Source organism: Ceratosolen solmsi, unplaced genomic scaffold, assembly GCF_000503995.2.
Source record: "Ceratosolen solmsi marchali unplaced genomic scaffold, CerSol_1.0 scaffold63, whole genome shotgun sequence".
Lineage (NCBI taxonomy): Eukaryota > Metazoa > Arthropoda > Insecta > Hymenoptera > Agaonidae > Ceratosolen > Ceratosolen solmsi.
The window spans coordinates 1,189,334-1,209,480 of NW_011948437.1; the positions used below are offsets into that span (position 1 = coordinate 1,189,334).

Here is a 20,147-nt window from a genome sequence, read left to right on the forward strand (position 1 = left end):
CCCGAGTCGCAGAGACACTCCGAAACACCGAATCCACCTCCATCGTCCCACTCCAATAACATTAAATCCCACGCCAATTCATTCCACATTCAAGTGGGCTTTCATTGTCGTTGGCCATCAATTCCTTTCCACCAGACGCTGATTGACTGCAAGATGAAAACTTTGCGTTCCAGGGCTTGAAAATCCGCAAGCAAAGAAGCACGGGTGACCTTGAAAAGCGTGGCACGGCAGGCAGTATCCGGAGCAATGCGAGCACCGCGTCGTGGATGTCGACCGAGAGCTCGCAGAGCCAGGCTTCCGCCTCGATGCACACCGACAGTAACGCCTCCTTCGTTATCGAGGTTAGCCAACGTCCATCATAATCCACCCATCTGCCCTACTTGCATTCATAATGGTCATTTGGGTTTGCCCATCCAGCGGCCCTTCAGCCTCAGCCTGTCTCATTGGCCATCCGCGCTTTCCCATTATCTCCGGCTCGCATCGACATGCCTATCTATTTCACTCCTTATCTTACTTCAAAAGAGCAAATAAAGATAATTACTTTCTACGCCGCTTATTTTGTCCCTCGTATTTATTATTAAATCGAAATATTATCTTATCGCATCTTATCTTATCTTGCCGGGCATCGCGTGCTTCATTACGTTTCGTAAGAATTCTCGATTGCCGGGCGTGTAAAATGTGTTTTGAGTAGTTAGTTGGCGGTTGATATTATAATATTTGGATATATTGTTTTTGTTTTTGTTGTTTGTTGTTATTTTGTTCTTTTTTTTTGTGTTTTTTTTTTTTTTTTTTTTTTTTTGAAAATTACTATGGAAAATTGTAAATTGCATGTGAGCAAAGGGGGGCATATTGCAGTGTATGGGAAAATTCATAATGTTTGAGGATGAAGATTTGAAATAATAGTAGAAAAACCTTGTTCTCCAAAATGTCGATTTCCAATGTCGTTTTTATTCGAACGTGCAATGAAATTATATCGACTTAATGCGCATCCTCTTAATACTTAAGAATTACAGAATTACATTTAAATTTAAATTTAAGGCGCATACGCATCTTGTAAATAATTGATATCTATGGGAATTATTAAATGACTTTATCATGAAAAACATTTTTATTTATTATTCATTATTTAAACTGTGAATGAAAAGTCAATGTCAAACTTATAATTATAAATTATAAATCTGTGCTATTTTAGAACGTGCCTACTTTTTGGCAATTAAACCGTCGCTATTGCGTGTGCTAACTTTTTTCAAAAATGTAAATCTACTCGTTTGAAAGAATAAATATATATATATATATATATATATATATATATATATATATATATTCACCGAAGCACTTATTGCTTACATCTTGTTGCAAGAGATGACATTGGCAAATATCATCGACCGTATCGTTAAAACGAAAAAGCGATCCGGCTGATTGAGCCCCAGCTGGGTGATTCAATAATTTGGCAAATAATTAAAATGCTCTGTTCTGTTTCGATTGTAGGACGAGCAAATGGATGCCGCCGTAACCGAGACATACCTCGGCGAATGGAAAAATGACAAACGTACAGGTTTTGGAATCTCGGAACGCAGCGATGGTCTGCGCTACGAGGGCGAATGGTTCAATAATCGTAAATACGGTTATGGCGTTACGACTTTTCGCGATAATACTAAGGAAGAGGGCAAGTACAAAAATAACGTCCTTATAACCAGTCAGAAGAAAAAGCACCTATTTCTCATACGCTCAGCAAAATTCCGGGAGAGAATAGACGCAGCGGTGGCAGCTGCTCAACGGGCTAGTAAAATTGCTCTGCAAAAAGCCGACATAGCGATATCGCGAACAACGACAGCGAGAGGCAAAGCCGAGTTGGCTGATATAGCGGCTGAGCACGCGCGAGAGGATTCTGAATTGGCCCAGCAAACGGCCAGGCAGTTCGCTCCGGATTTCCGACAGCCGGGACTAGAGAGGTGCAAAATGCGATTAATAATCCCTATAATTAAGTCATCGAACAAGATTGTTGTCCTAATGACTCACGAGCAAACAATTACCTAATCTTTGTTAATAATTTGCCTTTTTCTCCATTATACTTTGATCAATTTTACTATTCCAGTGATATCAGTCTTTATATATATATACTTTTTTTTCTTTTTTTTTTTAAATTCGTTATATTTGCGTTGGAAAGTTTTTTTTTTCTTTTTTGGTGTTTTAAGATATGATAATGTAACGAATTTTTATTTATTATCATATTTCAAATTAGTTAAATTAATTCCTCTTATAATGTTTTAAACAACAACGTACAAGTCAGAGTATCCATGTATATATATATATATATATATATATATATATATATATATATCACGAAGCTACAATAATAATAAAAATACTAAATAGTATATGTATTTATATTACGATTATAGATAAAGTTAAAAATTTGATGAAAAAAGAATATATTCTAAAATTTAACGTAAATGCGTTTTTAAACATTAGTTTTTCGTACTTGTCATCAGGTTAAAAAATCGCGAAATTCCAAAGTATGTTCCTCCACCTCAAGATGCTGCGCCTGGCAAGAGTATCCTCCATAAAGGTTCAAGTTTTGATCAACAAAATATTACACCCATGAAACAACAGCCATACAATGTACAGCCAGAGAGGATAGATGAGTCGAGTACGGGTGGTCCGATGATGAATCAGACGATGCGACGAGCTAGTATGAAACCACTTCCACAAAATACAATAACATTGCCGCAAAATCAGATATTATTATCGCAGAATCAGCAATCTAATCAGTACTCGACACAGAGTCAACCACCAAATTTACAATCAACTCAGAACAATCAAAGCAGCTACTCTCCCCAGATGCCGCTTCTTCAAAATCAGTTCCCAAATACTACTGGATCGACTTCACCGATACATCAACAGCAACAGCAGCAGCAGCAATTCCAAATGAACCAATACGGCCAAACGCAGCAATTACCTTATAATAATGTGCAGGTCAATCAATATGGGCAATCGCAGTATTCGAGTTCACAAAACATTGACCAGTTTGGAAATTACGGACAAGGATTTCAAAATCAGTATCAAACATGCGGTTATGCGAATCAGCAGGTAATAATTCACAAAGTTGCGATTAAAATTTCTTGCATAGAATGTGTCTTCTAATTACTATTGTATGTCGTGAGAATAAAATTTTCAGGTCCCTTACTCTCATTACAATAACATTTGTTAATTAGTGAAGGCTTTTTATGTAAACCTTTTTCTTTTTAGATATTGTTACAACAATCACCTTTGGTTTCGTACAACCCAATGTCTTTAAGTGAAATGAGTCTTTATGGAGCCCAGTCAATTGGTGTAAGCCTCGTGTTACAGTTTGATTTTCAAATGTCGATAAAACAAACAAAAAACAAACAAACAAACAAACATAATTAATCTTTCCTCGATTACGGAGTTATTATTTCTCCGGAATTTATTTCCAATTACTGTTTGCCGATTCCCTTTTATCTCTCGTAGATACTCCTCCAATGGGTCGACTGTAGCCTTATGGAACGACGAACCTATGCGCTTATAATCACTTTCTAATTTAAAAAATAAAAAAAAAAACCTGTAATAAATTAGATTACTCTATCATGATCAAAAGCTTTGGATTTATGGCTTAAGATTAAGAGCATTTTTTAAGAAACTTTTTTCTATAAAACAAATTAACAAATTTTTCAATGCTTTTATTTTAGCAATCTGTGCAAAATCAGTATGGATATGCACCGGTAATGAATCAGATGAACCAGTATAGTTCAACAATTCAACAGCAATCCACGTATAATCAGAGGCAAGAACAACCACAACAACAATTTCAATCCGAGGAAAATCAGAGAGTTTTGAATGCAATGAGTATACGACGAAACAGTCGCGTCCTTAGCCCTCAAGACAGACCCGCCGCCGCAAGTATTGGACAGACACTCAATGATAGGTTAAATCATTATAATATATTATTATTATTATTATTATTATTATTATTATTATTATTGTTATTATTGTTATTGTTATTGTTATTGTTATTATTGTTATTATTATTATTTCACTTTTTGGTATCATAAAGTACATTAATTTTTATTAGGCTCGATCACTACAAGAGGCCTCCGAGTCGTGATAGTTCAGTCGATCGTTATAGAAGACATCCTCTTGTAAGTGGATCGAGACAAACTTCCATTGATAAAGTACCATCTTCACCAACACCAGATATTCCAGACAAGTAAGAATTTATCTAGAAATATATTTTGTTACCTAATATAATCCCTATATTTACTGCTTATCTAGGTTACATCTCAGCTATTTTAAAATATAGATTACCACTAATTAACGTCCAATTAAAACAATGCATTTACAATCGTCTCCATGGAATTTAAATTTTATAATTCTTATATAAATTTATTTATGTTTCGGATTCGTTTGTGATTTTCTGTGTGCGTATATCCGCGTCTGCATTTCTATATAAATTCTGTAATATAATATTAATAACATCCCATAATCAGCAATGACTTATTCGAAATTTAATATCCATCTTCACAAATTTCAGCTACAAATAAGCAATCAAAATTCAAACGAATAGCAACTAAATATGCATTCATTTTTTAATAATAATTGTAATTATAGAATAAACTCGTTTATCCATTAAAATAATCGGCCAATAGCCTGTAATTGTAATCGCAAAAAAAAAAATAAATAATTTACCCAAAATAACCGAATTGTATAGAATAAGCAATTTTATTTCACGAATAATATTTTATATCGTTTTAATTTATGATTTATCACAGCAGATCGATGAGAAGTCCAAGCGCCTTAAGGTCAGGTACGCCAGTGAACAATGGCTCTGCTGTGGGAAGCGGTACCGCGACACCGAGTTACGCAGCTTCAACCTCCAGCCAATTTGAGGACGTTCTTTTAAAGAATAAAAGCCTTGGACAAGAGATACTGCCAAGTCCTGGCCAGCCAAAGCGAACAGAAAGTTTGTACGTCACGCCCGGAAGAGCTACTGGAAGTGGTGGTGGCGGTGGTAGCGGCGGAGGCGGTGGGGGTGGCGGAGGCGGTGGAAGATTGAAGGTAAGCCTCCGATTATATTACTTCTACATAATATTCTTAATAAATTGTTTTATTATATTATATTAAATCTTCTGACGTCACATGTTACGCATACAGATTTCAGTTAAAGATTTTAATTTAATTATTTGGAAAATTACGTAAATCGAATAAAAGAGATTTTTCTTATGGCAGAGATTAAAGGAAATACTTTTTGAAATTAGAATGTAAATAATATTTAGCAAAGATTTCTTATGTAAGTTGTTAGTTTATAGATTACCGCAAGATAGTTAAATTATTTGCATTTAACCAATTAATTCCAATATTTCATAATAATTATTATTCAAATTTACTGCATGCTAGCTTGCATATATGTATATACAATTATTATTAATCCTTTTTCTTAAGGGACATTGACTAAAATATATTTTTCTTAATAAATTAAAAAATAATATTATAATAAAGTAGAAATAGTATATTTCAAATAAATATAGCATAGCATAACGCATTTGTTATCATTTACTTGCTTTATAAAATGAATGCATTAAAATAATTTAACTTAATTTTTCTTTTTTTTTTTTTTTTTTTTTTTTTTTTTTTTTTTTTTTTTTTATTTCATGTTATAAAAAAGTAGATACTTTATCTCGAATTGCTTTTAAATTCATTTATTAAAAGAGAAGCTCATATCGATCCGCAAGTAAAGGAATATTGGTAGAATGAAGTAGTTAAATAGTGCATTCGAGTAACAAAAATAATACCTTTTGATGCTGCAATAGCTTACTAATTACAACTTACTTACGTGTTTTTCTTCTATGTAGAATTTTCTCTTCTTAATTATACATTCTAAAAAATATAATTGATTATGGCCATTTTTTACCTATAACTTACTTATAACAATAACACAATCTACCATACGTATTTAACGTGATAGATTATTATCTCTAACTTACCATTTCCCAATACACGATTAGTCTGATCCTCAATCAACCATCCATAAGATAGATTCTCTTTTTGCCAATGTTTTTCTGATTGTCTGTAACTGTTTGGCGATTTGTGCTGTGTTCTGTGCATGCCGACACCCAGGACGCGAGAGGAACTGTCCCCGCCTTCACCGCATCAGCAAAGGGCCGCGCAACCCTCTAAGTATAAGTATCCTAAATCATTCCAATTTAATGAAAACACATAACAATCAGACATAAAGAATCAAGAAGAATAAAAAAACGAAAATTATTCGTTTGGAAACAGAGTATCATACTATTGGTTTTTGGATGTTCATTAATTTGCATTGCTTCGATTCCAGCAGCAATGAGTTGTCCATCGTAATAATATTTCTTTGCAATTTCTTCTAATCAGCATATTTTCTACAGGCTGACTGGATTTTATGTACATATAAAGATGTCTTGTTTTTTTTTTAATTTTTTTTTTTTACCTTTAACTATATACAGTGATCGCGATGTATTTGAGAATTGTCAAATCTATTGATTTGTGAAAATACACAAATTTAATTATGAACGGTAGTATTTTCATTAATACGTTACATTCTTGGACAATCTCATTGCTATTTCCATTAATTTTACATATTTTATAAAATTAGTTTTTAATAATAGTAATGGTAACAGCAAGGAAAATAGAAGAAAAGACGGCTAATATCCACTTCCGTACCATTAATTAAGAAGACTCGATTTATTCAATCTCTTAATGATGGATATAATACTTTGTCACAAAAAATATTTTCTAAGCTTAATTCAATTCCATATTCTAATAGTATGAAACTCTTTTTGATAGACTTTTAATTATAATTGAAGAAGTGATAAGGAAAATATTACAGAGAGATTGTGTATTTTTACAAAAAAAAAAAAAAAAAAAAAAAAAAAAAAAAGTGAGATATAGAATATATAAAGAAAGTAATAAAGGCCATGTCTACAAACGGATACGTCGTTGATTATAAATCTTTGATAATATGAAAATAAAATTAGAAATATTAGTGAAGATATTATTCTAAATTCTGAGCAGTATGATGTTTACAAAAAATCTAGATGTACCTGCTGATATTCGCCTCGTAAGATTTTGGATAGCGATATTGCTTTAATGAGAAACAATTGTTATAAGAAATTCTGACGATTATACATTTACAGAAATTTCTTTTACATATATTGAAAATAATCTTAATTTTACTATATAACCTCGATGAAAATATAAAGCAGAAGGATCTTCAGACATTGTTTCTGTGTTGAAGGTGAAAAAAATATTTTCAGTTTCAAAATACCGAGCGACTATTTCTCTTGGAACATCAAGATTGAGCGCAGATATTTTCATAAATTTGATGAATATAAATAAAATATTTTAATATTAACTATAAAGTAATGGATATGACCTATTGTAACACATACAGACGCGCGCGCGCGGTGCTTTGAAATATCGCTTAAAGAGCTTATTTTTGTATCGTAAGAACATTTAAAGGACATGTTCCGTAAGAACTTTGCATTGAAAAATCGTCGCTAGTTATTTCAAATTGCAGGGTCTGTCATATATTTATTCGACACAATTGTTCCAATTCACTATAATAATATGAATAAAAAGTTCGATATTTTAAATGAAAAAGTTCTCCTATTAGGCAAAATACTATAATATGAAGAACAATAATTGTTAATAATACCAAATGTTCCTGAATTACAGAGTAACTAATGGCCTCCACTTTATTTATGTTTTATCACTATTTCAAACTGGTATACATTTTATATACATCTTTAAATATATTTAAACATTATTTATATATTTACATAATAATAAATATATGAATTTATATACATGAACCATTATTTCTAAAGTCTCTATAATAACTCGTTCAATTTTAGTTAGTAAAATTCGTTGAAATTTATAAATTTAAATGTCTTTAATTATCGAGTATATTGATAAAAATATTTACTGATTGCTACTTGAATACGAATATTAATTTCATTTAAAAGTCGAAAATTTAATCAAGCAAATTGTTTCGGAATATTGAAAAAATAATTAAACGTTATAGAATACAATAGAATATGTATTATAATAGAGAACATAATATATTTCAAATAAGATAATACAAATTAAAATGTAGAAAATATAATTATAGTGCAACAAGTGTCCGATTAATATACGTCACTAATATATTAGACATTTTTTGCCATATTATAAGAATATTCCAATTTTCAATATAATATATATCGTACAAAAGAAAAGAAAACACATCCAAGAGGTTGCGTGAGGTGTGGAGGCGGGGACCAAGAGTTTACAAAATACTTTGTACAACAATCGTAAAATAAATGAGATTCAATATAATAAGTGGAATGAACTCCAATTTTCCTGAATCCAACCTAATCACACATATGCATAATGCATACCGCGCACGCACACAATATACATACTCGAATATTGTTAATACTGTGAAGAATATTTATATGCCTGAACAAGTATGAACAAATTATTCGCGATTCAAATAAGTAAATAACCCGCACACATATTTTTTTAATATTCTTCCACCTCCACACCTCCCCCCTCTGTTTGATAAAAATGTTACTTTTTTTAACGCATGCTTTTATCTATCTACTATAACTCTGTTGTATGCCGCAATCGATACACATATATACTATATAATATACTGTTGGAAATAGTAGATTAGCAACTATAGATAATTCTTGGATTATTCAAGAGAGAAAAAAATTTAGTGCATTAGAAAGTTTAATAGCATATAGTTTCTAAATAGCAACGTATTAGTCGCTTATTTTAAGTGTCATTTAATAGAATTCATATTAATATATATTAAAACTATGGTTAAAAATGAAAAAATTCAATTTTATGCTACAAAAGGAATGTATCAATATATATATATATTTTTTTTAATTTTTATTTATTTATTTTTTTTTTTTATATCAATTATACATACGTATGTGTATATATATATATATATATATATATATATATATGTACATATACATAAATTGTTGATTTTAGTCATACTAATTTGTTGAATTTTTAAAATATTTCTTATTAAAATATTCATAAGAATTATTATAAAAGAAACATAAGAAAGATGATGATGAAATTGTAATAAAATGATAAGAGTGGAAATAACAACGCTGAGACGTATACTAAATTATATATAAAATTTCGCCTTAATCCAATAGGTGTCCTTACCCTTATAATTAAAGAAATATTTCATAAACATTCTTAAACTTCGTCAAAATTCATGAATTCTTTAGAAAATAATAATAAGCAATTTTAATTTTGATATCTTAAAGATAAATATATTTATTAATGTGATACGGTTTTTTCCTATATTTTTATTGCTAGTTATATACAAAACAAAAAATCAACTGTAAAGAGATTTTATTAAATTAAGTGAAATTTTAGTTATATATTTATCACCCTAAGTACATACAGTAAATTATTCTTCTTTTTCAAGATTGTTAAATATAAAATTACATCGGACAAATGTGTGCATTATTTTCAAAATGCTTAATGTATTTTAAAATATTTTATTCCAACAAATATTTATTAGTATTTATTTCACAATATTTACTACGAAAAGAGTAATGAAGAATTCCGACGGGGAACGTTCAAGTGCCAAGCTTTTCAAAGTGTCTTTTCTCGTCAACACGAAACGTACTTCGGTATAATAGTTTGCTTTTTCAAAGCTGAAAAATCCTTGATCAATGCACCACTTCTTCCGCTTCATTTTTATTTTTGAAGGATATTTTTAGCATAAAAAGCAGTATTTAATAATATTATGAAAAAAATAAATAATTAAATAAACAAATTAAGGATATAGGATTGCAGTTTTTTTTTTCATAAAATTTAATACCTCGTGTGATGTTTCTTTATATTACAATTGATTTTTAATTACTCAAACATTATTAAATGATGGTAGTTTGTAAGTGAATGAAATAGAAATGAATTTATTGATAAAATTTATGATTACCTAAAATAAATTTTGCACTCAATTTTGTACGGTAATTATAAATCTTTTAAATTATATCACGAGAGATATTAATGAACTCTGCTTAAGTTGTATTCTTAAATTCCAATAATAATTCGATAAGTCCTAACTGTACAATACAATATACAATTTTGTATTTATATCTTCAATATTAATTATCGAATATATATGTTACATTTTCATCCTTCAAAAATTAACTATAACTTATTTCAATTTTTATTTTAACTATCTCTCACTATCTTTTGTCAAACATCATATTACCTAAGCAAATATTCTATATCCTTGATAAATAATGAGACATTAATAATTAACGAAGTATTATTAAAGAAATTTTTAACACTACGATTTTTTAAAATATCGTAAGTAACAGCTAAATTAAAATAAATCATCTGAAATATACAGATATATATTTATGTAAAATGAATTTATAAAGAAATTGTAAAGAAAGCTATGTGAACAGTTATGCAGTGTACAAAAAATATATAGACGTATATACATCGTTTATTTATAATATTATAATAATAACATTATATATTGCCAAATATAATTAACGTTATATGTTAAGTAACATGTTACTGTTATGTTTCATGTATTTTTGTAATGAATAGTTGTATTATCTATTAATATCGTCATGACTAACTAAGTAATAAACTAATACTCCGAAGAAAATTGAATTACGTATAGGAATGAATGTAATATATGTCCGTTTAAAGTGATTTCAATAATATTGATTAAAAACTTTGGATTAATTGAAGAACGGTTTAATGTCCAATGTTTTTATTATTGCATTCGTATTTTATATATGTATTAACAAGCGTAAATAAGTTAAGTTTTATCGACTGATTTTTAATTATTTGCATTAGCACAAGCATAAATAGAACGTAAGTATTTAATATATAAAACCTATGAATTGCTTGGAAGTTATTAAATTATAAGAAATAAATTAAGAAAATTTATAAAATTATGAATTTAATCGATACCTCTACATGAATTTATTTCTTTAAATAAATTTCTTTTTATTTTTTTCAAGCACTTTAATGTGTTCGTTAATTAATTTTAAAATATAATATAAGTTGTTATGCGTAAAATTGAATAACTCACAAATAACACCACTTTATATATCCTTATATGTAAATCAATTAATAATTTATATAATAATTTACTTAAATTTTAATTTGACTTTTGTCAAATTATCTTTTAATAGGCAGTTACGTTCAAATTAAACATGTTGAAGCATGTATTTGTAATATCGTTAATTAATCTGTAATATCTTAAAAATTAATGTGCATTAACAGTCAATGTATTCTAATAAAATATTTCACGTTCATATTAGATATTTTTGAGTTCTCGATTTAATATAAATTTGATTAAAAATTAAAAAATTCCCTATTCACATTATTAATACGTACACAGCAAATATAAAAATTATGTTGAATTTCATAGAAAAATTTCATTATGATAAATGTCAAAAATAACCTTTCGTAATTTCATTTTCATTAACTTAAAACTTATTCAGATAACACATGCTCTAGTTATTGAAATTGTGTTGAGAACGAATTTTCTAAAGTACAGTTTAAATATCATTCTATCTACTTATACTCAATGATGATTTAATAATAATAAAATATTTATTAAATATTTAAATTTGCGTATTAAAATTATTTGACAAATTTATGACAAAAAAAAAATTGTAAACGGCTCGGTTCAACAATTCAATGAGTTAATGAAAAGATGTGAAATTTTCTTTTTCTTCAACCATGTGTTATTTTATTTGATTGCCGTCACCGGTTCTTTCGTTCCTTTCCCCTCACCTCCCTACCCCCCAGCAGTTCAGCTGCGTGCCAAATATTTAAGCGAGGACAGCGATACACGCGAGAGAAGTTGTATTAAGAAGAAGCATCGGCTTTACAATCAGCGATATTTTGAGACTCTCAAAATAATTTTCGGGAAACCTGGCTAAAGTCCGGGGACGATGAGAAAGAGAGGAAAATCGCTTAATGCCGATAGACGATTTTCACATTACCGTTAATCACGGAAACTCGCGTTGACTCATAATGTCCATAAAATTAATGAAACAAAATCCTCTAATATAGAAAATTATTGAAAGACACTATTCGTGCATTTTAAATTATCAGTTTGAAACTAAAATATAAAAATTAATATTTGTTCGATTAATATGACAAATATACAAATAAACTCTATAGTGAAGATAATAGAGTTTATAAGTAATTATCATACACTGTACACACATAAACACATGCGCACGGGCGCAGATATATGCTATCAATGTATTTGTTCGAATTTTGTGTAAATCCAAGTTTTGTCGTGAACAAAGGAAATTTTTTATTCATATATTTCATATAATTTTTATTGCGTTTCATTTGAAATTGAAATATTTAAATGAACAATTTTATATAAATTTAATAAATATTTAATAAATAAATAGTAGAAAAGTGTACAGGCTTTGTTTTTCTTTTTATAAGTTTAACACAGAATAAACAATATTATAAATTAAATTAAGATAGGTGATTTTTATTTGTTAAATTAATATATACTCAATGGGACAATTTAAGCTTGTAATAGAAAATTAATAACATGATTTTGATGCAACAGTAGATTTTTTTTCCAATTTTCTCTTTTCTTTTATAATTTTTACACTCGATTATAAAGATTTTATTTCAATTTTCTATATTACAATCATTCTAAAGTCTTAATTAATTATATACATTGTGTTTTTATATAATTCGCTTAAATGTAATTGTTGTGTAACTTGTGGAATCCAACACAGCTTGTATTTCAATTGTCCCAAGACTGTTAATTCACTCTACTATCGAACTCTTTCATACCGAATATCGTCAGTTTACCGATTATTTACAAGTGATATATTTTAAAGGACTAGGCAATTATTCACTTCTTTCCATCGCATATAAAAAATTTTGACGTCCCCGATGTGTAATGCCGCACTTGCAATAATTATTAATAAATAAATAATATACCAACGGATAGAAAAGAGCGAATCACCGTTACACCCGTTTCATTGAACTTGACAGAGTTTTGGACTCGCGAATCTCAGTAATCCATCAAGATTTTCAATGTCAGGCTCTAGCCGGTCTGTATCCGCGGTCCGTTAACCCGGACGATAAATAGCCTTCAGATAAGGCGATTCGCAAACGTAAAGCACAAGTATCGATAGAAGGTAGTGCGAGAGCTCGCCGGTACTTCCTCGTCATCGGTGCTGCACTGGCGACGACGAGCCTGCAAAAAGAAAAAAAAAAAGAAAACACGATAGTGGGGACGCACAGAGAAGAAAAAGAGACAGCGAGCCTCGCTCTATTTTTGTCAAGCATACGTACGCGTGCGGCTGCCTTTAGTCTATGGACTAGCAGCCTCCACTCACGCGACGGTTTTCAAATAAAGCGGGGCCCTTACGGGCACCCGGTCTCGCTTCTTCTTTTTTTTTTTTTTGTCATCCCTTTACACGCCCTACGCGCGATAGTCGAACGATATTAGTGTGCGGTATGCGAGGTGCTTGAAGAGAAAGCAGGAGCAGCTGTAGCTGCCGTAGTGGCAATGTTTTGGTCCTCCGAGCCGGACGAGGAGGAAGAGGCGTTACTATGCAGTCCGGCTCTCATGGCCAGGAGGGCCTCCGAATCCTGGATCGTTGCACCGCCCGTCGAGGTACTTTCATTCTCTACTCGAACGGTCTTCCGCATTCCGCTGTCGAGAGCTTGGAATATGCGAAGACATTTCCTCTGCAACTGCTTTATTAGCGATCGTTCATTGGTGATTTACTGTGTCGGTGATAAAAGTTAAAGGCAAAATTGAGAAGTGCGCCGATTTTTGATGAGTAAAGCTTAAGATTGTCGAAATTAATTAGTGATCGATAAGAAGCTCGAGTCCTAATTCAATCGAGTGAATTCAAAATTTATTACTACTGATGTAACTTTATTACTATTGTGTAATATTTATACACAAATAGAAGATAAAGAAATATTTTCTTTTGCAACTGCTTATTTTTTCATTAATATAATTGCATCAGTTTTGCGAGAAATCATGCAAATTCTATTGTTTTAAATGGATTTCTTAATCGTTGCCAAACGAGTAATATTTTAAAAGCTCCGAGACTCTCTTCCTAGCAGTTAACTGTCTAATCTATGCAAGGATTAGAATTTTTCAAGGGTTTCATAGCTATGCATGAATATACATTTATTACACGCATGCAGACACATGTATTAAAAAATGAATATATAAATTTAACAGACTGTAAATAATTAAAGTCATTCGATCTGTCTTTCATTATTTATTTTCAAAGCTAGCTCAACATAAATCAAGCGATAAATACATTTGCAATATCTAATTTTAATAATTTCAAATCAATAACTATTTATATTTACAATTTTAAAAGCGGATATATAAATGCTTAACTACGAAAATGATTATAAAAGTAGTTATTGTTTATTCCCGGAAATGCATGAATATGAAATCATAGAGATATTTCAAATTAAATAATACGACTTCAAAATTTCAATGATTATGTAGTATTAATTAAACTAGTGGTTTTGTAATAGACGTCAAATTGATGAAATAATAATAAATTATTCAAGAAATTCCTTACTAAAATTGTAACGATCTTATTGCATGACGACAGTCAATGATTAATTCGTACATTTTTATTTGTTAAAATACATAATATAAACATTTTAGCATTTAACCTTGAATACTTAAAATTTATTTAAAATAAATATAAATATAATAAATAATAAACTCTTACATGCGTGTAAATATTATTTCTTTAAAATATGAATTATTGACATGAGTTTTATTATATTTTTTTAATAAACGTCTCAGTTCCATAATTAACTCGTCAGATAAGAATTTTTATCGATACTTTGGTAATGCAATATTTTACAAAATATTCAGACATATAAAATAAAACGATCTCATACACCCATACTCCCAGTTATTTTATTATTAATGAAACAAACGAGGCTACAACAAAATCCCGATCTAACTTTGTGTCAATTTATTAATTATTCACGCTCGTTCGATGATATACGTTGTATAATTAATGCCGACTATTTGTGTAAGAAAAGAAGAAATCGAGAATAAAATAATGTGCAGAGTTTATTTCCAGCTAACAAATATAGATGCCATTTAAAAATGTATCATATCGTATACTTGTCTTTTAATCACTGCTAAAAAAACATATAGATCAATGAAAATTTTCACGGGCGATGGTACGGACACTGGCAAGGACAACGTTTTGTCAGCGCACTGACGGCGTCAAGTAAAATTATGGGGACGAGGATTCACAGTTGGCGTGTTTCCAGGATTGGACTCGCCGAGTTCGTTGCGCATTTGGCTAGAAATTGCATAGTTTATGAATCGACGTATTCAATTATAATTCTACGCTCGTTACTATATTGTTCAATACTAGTCTATAGATCACGCGCCTTTACTTTTATCATCTTATCTCTCTTGTATGGCTATATGTACGTATGTAAAATAAAATTTAAATTAATAAGGGAATTTATAATATATAGATATGAACAATGAGTGAAAGCATATATATATATATATATATATATATATAGAAAACCCTAGGCATATGTTACAGAATAGTATACAACGTATATTTTTGCATATTACAATTACTATTATGGTACGCGTATAAAAATTAAAATTTTCATTCTCATATTAATTAATCCAAAATTACTTATTATTAGTATTAGCTATTATTTGTTATATGTTATTTTATTTGCCTACTTATAATAATCTTTGAAATATTCAATAAAATTCATTTTCTAAATACAATGCAATATTTACGCCGCTCGTGTCTAACGATTGATCGATAGAATTTTACAAAAAAAATCCACACTTTAGATATCTAGTTTCGATGTTGAATGACACGATGATAACGACGATAGAGCATAAAATACGGTTATAGTTTCTTTCTTCGTAGTAATCCTGTAGCCGAAACTACCAGATGTAGTCAGTAAGCATGAAAAAAGGCATAATCTGTGAATTTCATGAGAATTATTAGTTATTTTATTGAATGATTTTTTTATAGCCTAAAATATGAAGAAAAAAAAATGTCTCACATAAAAGCATTCCCGTAGATATCTTTGACTGTAAATACATTTTAAGAATATATTAATATAATAAATATGTTTATATTGTTATGAATCGTTGAAAAACTTTTTCAATTAAAAGAACAGTTATTGAAGTATTCGATTTGCCATTTGTAAACACATTAGTCTATATATCTTCTAAAGCCTTAAAATCCATTGGCAACACATTGATAACAATCTATTAAATTTATTTAACATGAGTATCTTATAATAATAATGTGGGCGATTAATTGGGCAAAAACGTTTCGACTTTATACATAATTAATTTTTCCAGTCAATCAAGTAAATATGAAATTATTTTCAAATATTTTTAAACATTACCAGAATTAAAATCAAAATAAAACCTAACGATAATTAAAAACGCAAAATACTATTACTAATAATGATAATAATGATCATAATGATAATAATGATAATAATGATAATAATAATAATAATAATAATAATAATAATAATAATAATAACAACAACAACAATGATAACAATGATAACAATAATGATAACAATAATGATAATAATAATGATAACAACAATGATAACAATAATGATAATAACAATAACAATAAGAAGTAATAATAAAGGGTGAAAAAAAAAATGAAAAGTAAGAAAAACGAGAAAATGGAGCTTAAAGTGAAGGTTTGATGTAATGGTATAAAATGGAAAATAGCAAGTCCTACTCCCTCTGCCCTGTTGTTTAGGCGATGCCGGCGGCAGCGATGAGCTTACAACGAAAGAAATCACTGCCGGACGTGGCGCAGCCGATACAATTGACCGCAACCAGCCCGCTGTCTAGAGAAGAGGTCAGCGTGTTAAGCAGTATGAGGCGTGAGGAGATTCGCAGGCAAATCGACGAGCATGAGAGGCTCCGTGCCAATCCTCTGCTCTACCTAGTCAGTCCTCAAGTTAAAGTGAGTGTTCAGTGAAAATCGAGACTCAGCGCGGTACTTTTTTTCGATAATGATGCGAAATGTCAATTAACTCCGTTGCTGAAACGTATCCTTACCGCACATGCCGTATTATATATACATATAATCAATTAATTTCCATTGATGCAAGTGGACGCTTTTATATTTACAAATATCGTTCGCATTTCCATTCTTAATCGAGATTCACCAATGCACTTCGATAAAAGCATCGGGATAGTAACTAAAGCATATTTCGGTAAATAGAGCTTGATAGTTGTTTCTCCCTATCGTTCGTAGTTTTAATATACGTTTAATCTACATTCGCAGAAATTTAGCCAAACTATCTAATTATCGACAGACATTTATATTTTATAACGTTATCTTATAAGATAGCATGCTCTAGCAAAAGTATCGAGATAAAAAATAATTATCATAGATTTATGTATTTCATTACCAATAAAATTAATATTACTTTTTGTATTAATATTTATATCATAACAATAATTTATAATTATAATATATAAAACGTCAGATATTTAAATCGACTTGATATAAAAAATTACTAAACAATATTAACATGACAAATATTATTATTATATATTAAATTATTACCAAACTCGGTACCAAGCACTTACGAAGTTGATGATAATAGTTGTATCGGGGAAAACGATTCCTTATCTTCGGATATTTCCATCCCTTTAATTACATGTGATTTCTCGTTATCAATATTTTTTATTATTATTAGCATTATGATTATACGTATCATACCATTATTAATTATTTATCATAATCATCATAATCATCATTATAATTGTTGTCGTTGCTGTTGTTGTTCTTCTTCTTCTTCTTCTTTTTCTTATTATTATTATTATTATGTAATTATTATTTTATAATAATTATTATAATAATCATAATTGTATTTTTAATGCCGATATATATATATATATATATATATATATATATATATATATATTTATAAATATCACAAATAATCACGAATATATTCTAAATTATTTTATTCGATAAATTATAAATATTTTCAACTACAATTAAATATTTTTTAATTATAAAAAGGCAAATGACTGTAATAAAAAATCCGAATGGAAGATATTTTTATATCTTAAATACACTATTATAGAAATCTTGAAGAAATCTTATATAGAATGCTATACTCTATAAATAAATTTTAAATAATGATTCCACTGAAGTATCTTAAAATCTTAAAAACTGATGAAAGTTTTAGAATTTTTTTTTAATAAAGTAAATATTATTACCCCCGATTTAAAGTTTTTTTTTAATAATTTAATACATTTTTATATTCGAAATCATTTATATACATTCATTGAACTTTATTTTTGTTTTTTTGTTTTTTTTTTTGTTTTTTGTTTAATTAAAATGAAAGTTATGAAAACGTGTCAAAATTTACTCTATACTGTGAAAACAATTTCAAATGAATGAATGAGTATTAAGTATAAATCAGATAATAGTTTTTAATAATATTCGTGTTAATATTACGTTAAATAGAATTTATGATTTTGAGAATTAATAAATTACGTATTTTAAAAGAGTGAAAGCCTAAGTAATTTTGTCGTTTTTCGTTGATAAATTAGCTTAAATAAAACTTCAAAATGATTGGATTAAAAATTTTGCAAAGTCATTTTTACAACCGCGTAAAGTCAATTTAAAAAAAATATACGTACAAAATTTTTATACCTCTACTTCAAAATATAAATTTCTTGATAGTTACTGAATATGTTTAAGCACATAAAATTTTACCAGCTTTCATTTAAAAATACTTGTTTTGAAAGATGTAAAAAAAAAATGTTTAAATTTCGAACTTTTCACAGCAAAATATTCCCGTATATTCTGTACTAATGTAATTCTTTGCAAAATAATTAAATAATATTGTTTTTATTGCTAAATAAAATTACCATAAATAATACTAGAGAATTAGAGAAAATTATATAGAACTTGGTTTATTAAACTTTATTGATATTTATATTTGATAATATTCTTTATCTAAAATAGAATATGAAAAATACAATTAAAAATTAATTTTCCTTATTCAAAACTTTACAAACAAATTTCTGATGTATAAGCTTCATTAAATATATAGTTTTCCCTTTTGTTAAGTATTATAAAAGTTATACGTATAAGTATAAAAGTTTTTGCAAACAAAAACTACGTAAATAAGTTTAATAATATTAAAATTATTAAAGAAAATTGCATATTATTTTTCAATCGTACTATTTGCGTGAATATTAGATATAAAATAATAAAATAGATTTAGTTCTCTTGTTAAAATATCTTATGTTTCCCTTATTATCTTATGGAGCAATGACTCCTAAGAGTCTTTAGAACAATAATCATTATCTCCAACTTCACATTTGAATCCATTAGCTTAATTTGCACAATTTTTATATTTTGCAGGACTGGTTCTCGCGACAGCAACTAGTGATGCTCGTACTATTTATCAATATATCGCTGGCATTGATGTTCATAAAACTATTGACGTAGCATCAACAGTCCAGCGATAATCGGCTTGAGCATCGCGTCGTGGAGGTTACTTGAAAACAACTGGGAATTACAAGAAATAATGACACTTAACCTCTTAGATCCTCCGTTGAGGAGATGGGACAGAGAATTTTCAGGTGGCCATTGATTGTATGATACACAATCAGCAATTCCAGAACAAAATTATTACATTTGGAATTTTTCGAGTAAAGTATACGAGGATAGAAAGAAAAACAGCGTTTTGCACATTAACATAACTGATGGTCTACCCTGGAAGTGATCTCGTTACGAGACTGGAAAATGAATTTTACTTGTTGTCACCGTATTGTTGTTAGCTTTTGTATTGAGCGAGTTAGAGAACATTTTTAAGAAGAGACGAAGATCAAGGGGATCAAGAGCTGATTATATATAGACGTTTGTAGCATAATTTAGTAAATTAGAGCCTTCGGTGATGATCGATCGAAAGGTATATTAATGATGATATTAAAAATTGCATTCACAAAGAGGAACAAAACTATGAAAGAAGTCAGGATTTATAGGTTAAATAACCACATGACGCATAATTATTCG

General features: G+C 29.0%; 1 protein-coding gene across 1 annotated transcript in view; it reads left to right on the forward strand.

The window, feature by feature from the left end:
* LOC105365215 (junctophilin-1) overlaps nucleotides 1–19,643 on the forward strand; it is a 40,790-nt gene extending 21,147 nt beyond the window's left edge. Inside the window, exons 4-11 of the mRNA XM_011503322.1 lie at nucleotides 174–341; nucleotides 1,489–1,952; nucleotides 2,493–3,090; nucleotides 3,711–3,946; nucleotides 4,094–4,228; nucleotides 4,791–5,076; nucleotides 16,857–17,066; nucleotides 19,494–19,643. Of these exons, the coding sequence (XP_011501624.1) occupies nucleotides 174–341; nucleotides 1,489–1,952; nucleotides 2,493–3,090; nucleotides 3,711–3,946; nucleotides 4,094–4,228; nucleotides 4,791–5,076; nucleotides 16,857–17,066; nucleotides 19,494–19,580 (2,184 nt within the window). The 3' untranslated portion in view covers nucleotides 19,581–19,643. The remainder of the gene's footprint in view (nucleotides 1–173; nucleotides 342–1,488; nucleotides 1,953–2,492; nucleotides 3,091–3,710; nucleotides 3,947–4,093; nucleotides 4,229–4,790; nucleotides 5,077–16,856; nucleotides 17,067–19,493) is intronic.
* The last annotated feature ends 504 nt before the right edge of the window (nucleotides 19,644–20,147 follow it).